Source organism: Trypanosoma equiperdum (genome assembly GCF_001457755.1).
Source record: "Trypanosoma equiperdum strain OVI genome assembly, contig: ctg_1858, whole genome shotgun sequence".
Taxonomy (NCBI): domain Eukaryota; phylum Euglenozoa; class Kinetoplastea; order Trypanosomatida; family Trypanosomatidae; genus Trypanosoma; species Trypanosoma equiperdum.
The window spans coordinates 5448-17069 of record NW_027123902.1 but is presented as its reverse complement, the minus strand read 5'-3'; the positions used below and the strand labels follow the sequence as shown (position 1 = coordinate 17069).

General features: G+C 51.1%; 3 protein-coding genes and 1 pseudogene across 4 annotated transcripts in view; all 4 read left to right on the top strand.

Moving 5' to 3' along the window:
* Nucleotides 1-923: 923 nt before the first annotated feature.
* TEOVI_000643100 (Zinc finger, C3HC4 type (RING finger) containing protein, putative) lies at nucleotides 924-5411 on the top strand (the record flags this gene model as incomplete). The annotated part of the gene is made up of 1 exon (XM_067223370.1): nucleotides 924-5411. One exon carries the CDS (start codon nucleotides 924-926, stop codon nucleotides 5409-5411), a length of 4488 nt encoding a protein of 1495 aa, XP_067079471.1.
* A 689-nt stretch (nucleotides 5412-6100) lies between these two features.
* Nucleotides 6101-7129, top strand: TEOVI_000643000 (Checkpoint protein HUS1, putative; the record flags this gene model as incomplete). Its single annotated transcript, XM_067223369.1, has 1 exon — nucleotides 6101-7129. One exon carries the CDS (start codon nucleotides 6101-6103, stop codon nucleotides 7127-7129), a length of 1029 nt encoding a protein of 342 aa, XP_067079470.1.
* A 531-nt stretch (nucleotides 7130-7660) lies between these two features.
* Nucleotides 7661-9082, top strand: TEOVI_000642900 (Tryptophanyl-tRNA synthetase 2; the record flags this gene model as incomplete). The annotated part of the gene is made up of 1 exon (XM_067223368.1): nucleotides 7661-9082. One exon carries the CDS (start codon nucleotides 7661-7663, stop codon nucleotides 9080-9082), a length of 1422 nt encoding a protein of 473 aa, XP_067079469.1.
* Nucleotides 9083-9324: 242 nt separating this feature from the next.
* TEOVI_000642800:pseudogene overlaps nucleotides 9325-11622 on the top strand; it is a 2921-nt pseudogene continuing 623 nt past the window's right edge. The window contains exon 1 of the mRNA in view: nucleotides 9325-11523. Within this exon, the coding sequence occupies nucleotides 9325-11523 (2199 nt within the window). The remainder of the gene's footprint in view (nucleotides 11524-11622) is intronic.

Below are 11622 nucleotides of genomic sequence, written 5' to 3'. Positions count from 1 at the left end.
TGTGTGTGTGTGTGTGTGTGTGTGTGTATTCCCTCGTTCGCAGACGTGGAAGGCCCCGCAACCTACGTTGGAATACTTGGTGCGTTTGTACGATGGGTGGCAACACAGTGTGCCATAATAATTATTATACTAACCATTATCATTGTTGTGCTGTTTCTTTTGTCGGCTATACTCTTATCTCTTAGCGTAATGCCCATTGGGGTGGTTTGTGTTGGATGGGCAACCAGTGGCTGCGGGTAACTGTTTTGTTACATGTTCTGCTGCCACAGTCGGAACACCTTTTTTAAAATTTTCCTCACAGGCACAGTTACACAACGCAAAGTGGGGAGCGTGGTACATCCGAGGAAAATCATGATTGTGTATCTGCGGGTGCATGACATTGCATTTACCAGTGCTGTAGTGCAGATCGTAGTGCTCATTCTTCGCACTTGAGGCTGTGTGCTTTGTTTGAGCTACTCGCAGCGCGAACCGAAAGGAAAACAATGGTGTCTGCCCTTGCGTTCAGCAGAATGATATAAATAGCCCATAATGTGGTTTCTTTTTATTTTGATTTCTTCAACCTTATGTTCGTGTTAATACCTGTTTCTTCTTTGTACCCAACGAGTTTACCAGGAACCGTGGTGGTGAAATCAGGAGGTGGGCGTTGGAGGGTTCCGCTTATTTTCCTGTTCATTCCCCTTGCAGTGGCCCTGTGCTCTGTTTATTAACCCGTATTGTCGCGACACCAGTTTGGAGGGTGTCTCGGTCCCGAGGAGCGCTCACGCATGCTTTCCACGGTGCGCGACCGTTGTTTTGATTTTATTTTTTCCCCCTTTTTTCTGTTCTCTTTCGCTACTCTTCGTACCCTCCCCTTCTTTTAAAGTAAACACACTACTTGAGTGTAGCGTAAATTGTTAGTCTAGGGGAACGTTGTGGCTCACGCCATGGATACAACCAATGGCGGTGGGAACTGTAACGTTCGGGGCCTTGGGGGAAGTCTCATTCGGCTGTTGGAACTTTACCCTGTTAAGCAAGTAGCTGCCGATGAGGGAACCACGGAAACGGAGCAGGGTATGAGCAAAGAAGAAGTTAACTCACCGTCACCGGTGAAATCGCAGAGGGAAGGGAACATGAAAAGGAATCGTGTGGTGAATTCCCATCCGCCCAAACAAGATGTACTAGATTGTGCCGAAGTGGGTCAGTACCTGATTGCGACGGGAAGTAAGGACAAGGTGTCGGCAATGCAAGCAAACGTTCTTGAGGTCAGATCGGCGCTCAGTGCTCCGTCTCCTGTGGCCATACCGAACGCGAATCAGTGTCCCTCGAACGTTCTCCTGACTCCTCTAGTACCTACCGGCGAGTATGTACCGTCCTATGACACGAAGGAGCAAATAAAATATTCACTCGTCGGCGAGCCGGGCACTAGGTGCCAATCTCCTTTGCCTCTCTTCCGCGGGAGCCGTGTCGACGACCAGGTGCGGGAAGCAACGATGTTCTTCAGTAACCTCCTCGCAGCTCGGCAACACGAGTGTGCCGATCAGGAAATGGGGCCGCTTCATGGCGGCTCTGGTGCGCCGTATCAGCTGCCAGCGTTTTATGACATCTTGAGCCGAACCATCGGTACCTCCCGTAGTCGCGAGGCCGGCCAAGAATCGAGGGAAGCGGGTGGTTATCTTCCTCTAATTTCACCAGTTCATGCCGGTGCAACCTCCTCTGGGCGCCTGTTTAGAGGTGTGCGCCACAGTAGTGCTCGGTTGAGGTCAAATACGCCACTCGGCAATGACTTTTGTGTTGGTGGAGTATGCGGACTGATGGGTAGAAGACTGATAGGTGTGCCCGTGCATGACCGCAGGCTTAACGCGCATTTGATGTCATCGTGGGAAAAAGGCGTTAAGGCAAGGTTACCCGCGAGAAAGGCGTTCAAGGCCATAAAGTCCTCATGTTGGTGGCGGCTGGCGGGCTCACGTGAAGGATTGTTGCTGGCTGCGCGGCTCGTCAACCTCGATGCTGATGTTTACGAAAGTTTGCTGACACGCTGGGTGGATGGAATCCGCCACTCCTATACCCGGTTTGTGACCGTGAATGTTGATGCTTTTGTCTCAGAGGACATTGGCCAAAATTTAATTACTGGGCCAAGGGGGAGAAAGTTGGGACCTGTATTGCCCTTTAGTGGTTCTGAGGCGGTGATGAACTCGTTGTTCCCAGGTGACGTCGAATTGAGTGATATGTTGGGTGTGGCTCGACAACTAGGTTATTTGCAAATGGGAGGGGCCCTTTGCGAAGATGATGTGGCGCGAGTGTTGCAATGTGACACAAGAACTATCCAACGGGAGCTGCGTCGGCTCATGCTCCAGCGAAGTGGAGGGACCGTGCAGCCACTCGGTGTATTACCCATATTTGAAGGGAAGGGATGCCGTTTATACGAACCTAATACCGCTATCAGACAGATTTCGAGGGCAATTCTGCGTGCGAGACGGAGGGCTGCAGCGGAGGAGGCCAAGAAGAAGGGCAGGAAAATTAGATTCAGCCTGCTTCCGGACGTTACGACGTGCTCTAGGGTTCTGCAGCGCCGTCTTCAAAAGATCGCCGCCAGCAGGCCAGGGGATGTTCAGGCTCTACTTGAGCAACTGGGGGTGCTTGCCGACGCCGTTAATAGCGGAGGATTAGAGAGTATAAAAAGCTGCCCCGAAGTGTTGAGTCGTCTCCAGGAAATTATTGCGGACATGCCCCCCGATGTGCAAGCTTCACTTCAGCAGCTGGGGTTCCTCACTGACGATAGCGGTAGGATTTCGGTGAGTTCTGACGGGCGGCCTCGTGTTTCCCGGGGCCGTTCCAGGAAGGCAGCAAACGTTGTGCCTAGCAACGTTCACAAATTTTTGAAGAAGCTGGACAATATTTCTCGAACTATCACTGGTGGTGGCCCCCCGGAGTCGGATGGCTCCGCTGAACTTCTGCAGCGCGGTCTTCAAAAGATCGCCGCCAGCAGGCCAGGGGATGTTCAGGCTCTACTTGAGCAACTGGGGGTGCTTGCCGACGCCGTTAATAGCGGAGGATTAGAGAGTATAAAAAGCTGCCCCGAAGCGTTGAGTCGTCTCCAGGAGATTGCTGCCAGCATGCCTCCCGACGTACGAGCTTCACTTCAGCAGCTGGGGTTCCTTCCAGATGGTGACGGCGTAATTGGCGTTGAAAATTTGTGTGAAGTGGCGAAAAGACAGCAGGAACTAAGTTCTGGTGCTCCTCACCCGTCGGAGGGAATGCGGGGTGCGACAACTGAGGGGTTGAAGAGTCCAACAGAAGGCGCCTCGTTCAGTGTATCTGCACGCCGCAAAATTCGAAGGAGGACACCAAAAGTAGTGAAAATGGCAGCAGCAGACGAGAAGGGACCTATTGTACACAACGTGCCTCCATCTTCTGTGAAGGACCAAGGCGAAGGTCCCGCTGCCAGGGATAAATCGGCACTCTCCGCCTCCTCTCCGTTAGGTGACGAAGCAACTGCCTGGCCCGGAAACCACGCGGCATTCGCCGTCGATGAGTCGGAGGCCGATGCAAAAGACCAGAGTTGGGAAGATACCGCATTTGGGACCAAAAAGGGGCTGTTGAAGAAGAGACGACGGTTGAGAAGTAAGACGTCCAGCGAGCTCGAGACCCTCACCGATGACGATGCAGAGAGGGCACTCTTTGCGGACAAGCATGCCAGTTTCGGCAAGCGGTCGTCCCCTGGAAGGTTTAGAGGGCGTACATCGCCCATGGGGGTTTTGGGAATTGAAAGTTTTCCAACTAGTGGAGATGCTGATGATCCATTATCGGGCTTCGTTGCATCTCAGCTGAAGGAAAGCTATTCGGGGCCTCAGGAGGGTGAAGAAACAGACGATTACGAGTATACTCCGCGCGAGAGGAGCAGGATGAATCGATCAAGAGCACAGCCTGTGTTTTCTGAATGGGACACCGAACAACTACCCCCACAGTTGCCTTCTGGTGCCAAGGATCCCAGGCTCTTATCGCAGACGGCGAGCATATTGGTGTTTCCTAACAGCGGGAGGAGAGGAAGCAGAGCAGCATCCGTTGCGTCGCGAACGGCATGTAGTGATACTGAAAGTGTTCGAGGCGTGGAGGACCCGTGGGAGCTCAGCAGCATGTTCAGCAACGATGATAATGAACTTGCGCTGTTTCTCGCAACATTCCCTGATGAGGAACGCCACGTACAATTGCGTCGGGAGGCGCACCGTGTCTTGGATGACATCAATGCCGGAAGCAAAGTTCTGGAGGAGTACGCGATAAAATTGAAGGTGCGGCCCTCGAGCATGGGCCCGTCTGCCGGAGCCGGAGGTGGAATGCAGCCGTGCGAGCAAGAGTGGACTGAACGGGACGAGCAGATGGAGAAGCGTATGCTTGAGTGCAGAGTGGACATTCAGAGCATGGTGGAGCGCTTCAAGGCAGAGGCGCAGGAGGAGTATGCCGACCTCTGGCGTACGCTTCAGGAGCTTCGGAAACGAGTGGAGGTCCAAGAAGCTTTGCTTGAGGAGACCAAGTTGGATATAAACCGTCTTTCGTATCCTATGGAGGGTGAAGACACTGATGCCTTCGCACTGAGGCTGACGCGCGAGGTGAATGCATTTGCCGAACAAAACAAACTGGACCCGCAGCAGCTGAAAGATTTGACAACCGCGAAGCAGGACCGTGAAGCCGCCGTGCGCAGCTTTCTAGAAAGCTTTGCGCGAACGCGCGGCCGACGGGGAGGTGTAAGTGTTGGGTGCCAATGCACACCAAAAGATCTGGGGTACATCGACACGGAAGTACTAGAACTTAACAAACAAATGGAGGATCTACAATACCATGCACGTGGCCTGCTTAATTCGATTAAGCTTGTTGTTATATCTATGGGGAATGTACTAAGTTTCCACTCCGCACTTGAGCTGGAGTCGACATGCAAGCGTTGCTTTTGTATCTTCGAGGAACCCCGGACCTTATGGCCCTGTGGACATTCGTTTTGCTTGCATTGCCTTACGCAGATGATCTCCAAGGGAGGCGAACTTATATGCGATGAATGTGGGACGCTCTGCCTGGTTGGTTACACACCGAACTTTGCCATTGAAATGGTGGCCGGCTACCAACTTATGTGGATCAACTCCGCTGAGGACGATGTGAGCGAGGATTCCTTGTGTAGTTCACCTTCCCCCAAAAGCAGCCTCACGAGCAGTAACAGTAAAGGCAGTAAACCCTCATCTCATGCAGGGCAAAAGCGTCGTACAGTTGAGAAGGTGCTGGCGGGTCTGCTAAAGGACCTTCTTAGTACACAGGGCTCAGGCAAAGCCACAAGGAAGACAGAGCGGAAGTCAAAGAAGCCCTCCAAGTCAACCTCTGGCGAGTTACCTCTACCGCCGTTGAAAGGGGGCCTTCCACCGTCGGCGGCAACTAAGGTTCAGTGTGCTTGAAAAAGCTGTGACGTGCGACATATGTTCCCAGAAGTGTGGTATGCCGGACCAAGGTGTTAGACTATCGAGACTTTTAACTTTTTTTCTTACTCCTTCATACCTCTGTTCCTACTTGCCAAAGTCGAATCCCTGTTTGCTGGATTGCCCCACCCGCGCAAAGAGGGGTACGCGGCAAAAGGGCAAAAATCGCTTGCTGGTGACCAATGAGATGAATGTAATTGACTGCCGGATGATAGCGCAGGCGCCGCCCTTGAGATGACGGTAAAACATGGACATCCACGTGTCTGTGCCTTTGTAACGTCTCGCTTTGCTGTCTGGGCAGGCATTGTGACCGCCTGCAGTTGTCTAGTTGTTGATTTGTTTCCAGTATTCAGGGTACGCGTTTTTATCCATTTCCCCCGTCATTTGTTTGTTTTTCTCTATTCGTTCTTGCAACTGTTCCCCTCGCAAGTATCTTCCCTGCTGATTTGGAAGCCGGTGACCTATTTCGGTGCACTGGGTAGCGTGAAGACAACGATGCGGTGACCAGTATACATGTATATATGGATCTGTAGAAGATGTAAATTTGAAAAGGATGCATTTTTTTTCTTTTTGATCAAAACATTACCCATTACTTTGCTTGGTTGGTTGTCCTTTCACTTTGTTCACCATTTTCTCCCACTTTTTATCAGTTGTTTGAAGGAAGTACAATGAAATTCAAAGCAACAGTACGAGATCGCCGGATGTTAGTGGCCCTGTGTGAGGCATGCCGCCGCTCGGAGAACGGTGGTGTCGTTTTAAAGCTTCACGCATCACGGATTCGTGTTTTCACGCGCACTCGGGCCGGGAGCGACATACAGGTTGTTGCTGTTTGCCGCACAGATGTTGTTTTTGGTGAATTCAAGGCGCAGCTTGCTGGAAGGAACTCTAGATCCAAGGCTGCGGCAGAGGACGATGCAGATGATGGCGATGCGATATACTGTGAAATAGCGGACACAAGACGGCTGACACACGTGTTACGGCAGTCGGAACGTTGCCAATTAATCTCCATCAAACTGTCGACCAACCAAAAACGTCGACCGGTACTTCGAGTGTCTCTGGGAGACACGCAGACAAACCTCGACGTAAGTCACGACGTCCCCGTGGAGGTGTTAGGGTCCAATGAGGCAAGAAGCCTTAGTGCTCCCTCGCTAAGCTGTGCCGCGAGGCCGCTGGTGCTAGACGGACTTCTTGAACTGGCAACATTTGTGGATAGGGCCCGGTGCGCCTCCTGTGAGCAGGTTACATTCTCCGCGTGGAAAAACAAAAGCAGCAGCAAAGGTAGCAAGGACTGCAACAATGCTGGTTCACCTGTCTACACTCTCCTCATTGAAGCAGAATGCTTTCTCGGTAGTTTTGCTCTTGAATACAATTCCCTAACAGTGGCGAAGGAGGGCGAGGAAGAGGAAGAGGAAGAGGAGGAGGAGGAGGAGGAGGAGGAAGAGAAAGAAGGAGCCGAGGGGGCTCCAGGAACACCTGGCGACACCGAAAGCTTTGTGGAAGCGCAAGGAAGTAAACAGGGTCCTCTTTTAGCCAGCGTTACGGTAGAGGCGAGGGCGCTCGCACGGTTTTTGCCCATTCGTGATTTGACAGTGGATTTCGTATGGTTGTACCTCGATCACCAAAAGGCAATTGTCATGTACATCTGTGCCTCCGGATGCACAAAGCTTTTGGGTTGCATACCGGCTGTAACAAATTGAAAATCCAATGAATGGACACATTCAACCTCTTGTTGGCTAACAAGTGGCTTTACGGGAGCCCTTTTGCAAACTTTTGAGTCCCCGTTAATCACGTCCTCACACTCGTCTTGCGACTCCAACTGGGAATCACGTTGTACCACATTTGCTTTACGAGTTGGTTGGGGGAAGGCGGCCGCCACACAATATCCCCTCTTTCGTGTTACTTAGTGAAGGGAAATTCGAGGTGCATTGTCCTGATTCCCAAATTTGCGCGTACGTGGTGTCGTGACCGTACTTCCCCCTTTTCCTTTGCCCCTCTTAAACTCTCCTGATTTACTTCCCTCTATTTATTATCGAGCCCCTCATCTGTAGTCCTATCCAATTTTTGGTGTGACATTTGTACCGCAGAAATTTCCCTCTGCCTGAATTTTGCTACGTCGTTTTCTTTTTTTTCTTATTTTCAATCTCCGACGTCTCACCATCCTGTGAACCTCTACTTGCACCCACACACGTTTCCATGCAACAGGTCGCGGTCGCATAAACCTTAAGGGAATGCGGCGGGCTTCGCATGTTTGCACGTCGTGTGAACTGCTGGGTTTCCAGAAGCAATTTCTCATGCTCTCCAACCGCGGTAATAGCAGTGGTGATAATGACGTCATCGATACAAGTGGCGGCAAGTTCCGCAACGGCAATGGGGATGGAAAAGACGACGATGTTGTGACACCATGGAATGTTTCTGCCACCGGAGTGCGGGGTGTCAACTATGATCGTGTGTTGGTGCGATTTAAGTCCCAACCTATCGGTGAGCCACTGTTAAAAAGGATGCAGGATGTTTGTGTTGAAAGAGTGAAATGCAATAATAGCGAAAGAGGACACAATGCGGAAAGGAGTGCAGTGGGTGAAGAGGTGCAGCCATTGCATCACTTCTTCAGGCGTGGCATAGCCTTTTCGCACAGAGATTTTGACATCGCACTGACCAACGTGCAGGAAGCCTTAAGATCGGGAACTCAGGGAGCGTATTTATACACTGGTCGTGGTCCGAGTACGCGGACAATGCATCTTGGACACGTGATACCCTTTATGCTTACGCGCTACCTGCAGGATGCGCTCGGGCTGCCGCTAGTCATCCAAATCACCGACGATGAGAAGTTTTTTTTTCGCGATGTACCGTTGCATGGCAACCGATGCTCGGACGGAATTGATATTGTAACCGAAAACATTAAGGATATTATTGCATTTGGCTTTGACCCTAAACGGACGTTTATTTTCCGGAACACCTCCTACATGGGTAGCATGTATCCTACCGTTGTTCGCCTGCAGCGCACAATGACACTCAGTGCCGTGAAGAATACGCTGGGATTGATCGATAATGACAATATCGGGAAAGCCTCCTTCGCTGCTACTCAAGCAGCGCCTTGCTTCAGTAGCTCCTTTCCGTGCGTCCTTGGAGAACAAGATTTTGAAAAGCCTCTACAGTGTATTGTGCCATGTGCCATTGATCAGGATCCGTACTTCGTTCTGGCGCGGGCATCGGCATCCCGCATGAAGTATCGAGCTCCCGCACTACTGCATACAAAATTCCTTCCAGCTTTGAAGGGGATGAGACTAAAGATGAGTAGTAGTGCCGAGGAGAGCGGTGTGATAACATTGCACGACTCACCGGAGCAAGTACAAAAGAAGATGAAGAAGGCTTTCTCCGGCGGTAGTGGGACACTGGACGACATGAAGACGAAAGGCGTGGATTTGGAGGCCGATGTGGCCTACCAATTCATTCGGTTTTTCTCTCCGGACGACGAGATGGTTGGGGAGGTATCGGCAAAGTATGTGGTTGGTGAGATGAACAGCTGTTATGTGAAGAGCTTAGCCGCAGATGTTGTCGTCCGGCATGTGCTGCGCAACTGGCAAGCGAAGCGAAAGCTGGTGACAGATGAGGAGGTTCGGCGGTTTACGGAGGTGCGCAACATTATGGCGTAGGGAGGTTTCGGGGGCGGAAAGGTAGTACAACACCGAGGTCGGTGGGTTCTGAATTTCCCGCATGCTTTTATCGTTTTTTTTTTAAATTTGTTGGCCCGCCATCTTGCTCGGAGTTTTTAAAAAAAAAGTCAAAAGTTTGCGTGTGTGAGCCGGAACGCCCCTCCATTTTTTTTTTGCGGATAGTATCCCCCTGATCGATAGGAATCGATAATTTTTGTGCGCAGGTTAATCATAGAGAGGTAATGGACGCGCAAGTTGGAGTTGTTCAGCAACCGGTGACCACTAGTTCAACGATTTGGGTTGGGGAATGTCAATGTCCAAAATGGAAAAAATCTACCCACCGTGCGGTTGAGCAAAACCTGACGACTTCACTAGAATGCGGTGGAGAAAGAGATGCACTCCTTGATGTTGCTTGCGGAAGTGGCATTGACATAGATTCTTTCCTTAGAGAGAAGTGGATTCGTGCAGCATTTACTTCTAGTTTCGGAAGTAACAGTAGGGTCCGCGTGCGGGCGAGAAGGGTGAGGATAGGTAGCCATGAGTTTGTCGTGGTGGAACGGAACGTTTTTGGGTGTGATGACTCGGTATATCGAAAGGATAACAAACTTTGGGAGGGTTTGCCCCGTGGGCAGGCCTGCGTATTTGTCGAATCGGGCGACAGGGCTGGGTTTATACCCATAGGTAGACTTCAAGGCCTGCGGAAGTTCAATTCCTTCGACGGACCATATGGTATTAGGGGAAGGCAACCCGTTAGTGCTGTTGCGATGGAGGCCATCGACGGGGACTGTGGTCATATCTCTGCGTTCGTGCACACTGGAGAGCGGTATTGGCTTGTTGGGAACAAAGATACTCACCTATTAGTAAGCTTCAGTGTACCAGAGAAAGATATATTCTCCAACACCGCCGAAGGTGGTGCCATAACGAATGAGGGGGACAAGCCACTTCAGGGGGCTAACTATTCACCTCCGTCGCTAGCGGTGCGGATAGCAAGGCTCTGGGGTCAAACGCTTCGAGCACTTCCCGATGAAAAATCATTCGGTTTGCATGAGTTTTTGTCTTCAAACAGGTACACGGCTTGCTTCGACGCTGTGCTACAGGACTGTGGACACCTTGTCGACTACGGTGAAGATGAACTTCTACAGTTTTACGCTCTGACCCAAAGTGGTGAATCGCTAGCAGAGGGCTTGTGCGTGGATCCAGTTAGCGCTATAGTAAACCTGCAGTCCTTTGGTCTTCGTGTAGTCCCCTTCCATAGTGAGCAATGCTCATCAGTACCTGAAGTTCTGGATCTTGGAACGGACGAGTATTCGCAGTACGGGGGCCAGGTTGCGCGTCGTCTGAACTGCAGAGGAGCGGTTATGTACGGCTTGGACGCCCAGGGCATTGTGGTTCGGTTGTGGAAGTTACCTTCGCACGCATACGTGGTTGAGCGTGCGGCACAGGAGGCCATTGTGACGCATCGCCTGAGCGGTACCGTCTTGCGCGACAAGTTGCGGAGGAAGTTAGACCGCTTGCCGAAAGAAATACGACGATGTGTCACTGAATGGAGTTCAGCCCGTCTTGAGCCATTGTTGAACCTTGCAGCGTGGTTGCACATTATGGGGAAAGTAACACCGGAGGTTGGCCTCGATGGATTGCAGGAGGTCCGTCGCAGTTGGATAACACTTCAACAGCAACTTGTGAAGCACACAAAGGACATGCGTGAGCACTTACAACTGTACGAGCCCCCAGTGGCCGAGGCAGCTATCAATAACCCGGACGTCATCATGTGTGTGGGGCCACAAGGTTGTGGCAAGTCCACGTTTTGTCGCGCTTTCTGTGTCTTACTCCAGAAGGTAGGTCAGAAGCCTCGTTGGATCAACCAGGACGAAGTGGGTGGTCGAAATGAGTTTATCGAGGCCATCCGACGTGCCAAGGAATCCGACTGTACACATATTCTTATAGATAAAATGAATCTTGACGATGCGGCACGAAATGCTGACTACGCCTCTTTCAACCTAAAAACGATAACCGTCGCTTGGGTACATCCTTGTGATGTAGACGTTATGGTAAGTACGTGCCTAGAAAGAGTATGCCATCGCGGCAATGCACATCGCACATTCAGAGGAACCGTCTCCCCGGGGAAAAAGAGGAAAATGATGACAATTATCCGTGGGTGTGTACAGCGATGCGAACCACCAACAACAGGGATTGTTATTGAGGCCAATGTCTTGGACCCCCCGGCCATAACCATAGAATCTGTGTGGAAAGGTCTCTGCCGACACACAATGTCTGAACTTCCAGATATTAAAGATCTTTCCGTTGCCGACGCGTTGGAAATTGCTCGTAGGTACGAATTACTCTTGTCACACTCATCGCGTCCCTTCAATTGCGGCATCATAAAGGTTGTGAATTCAGAACTTCTTGTCGCCCTTGTGCCTGCAGATTACCTTGAGGGCAAAAATATGCAGGATGAATTTCACATAACTACAATTTATCTTGGGGGGAAACCGCCACAAGACGATGAACTTTTCAAAAAGTTACAAACGTTGGAAGGTACC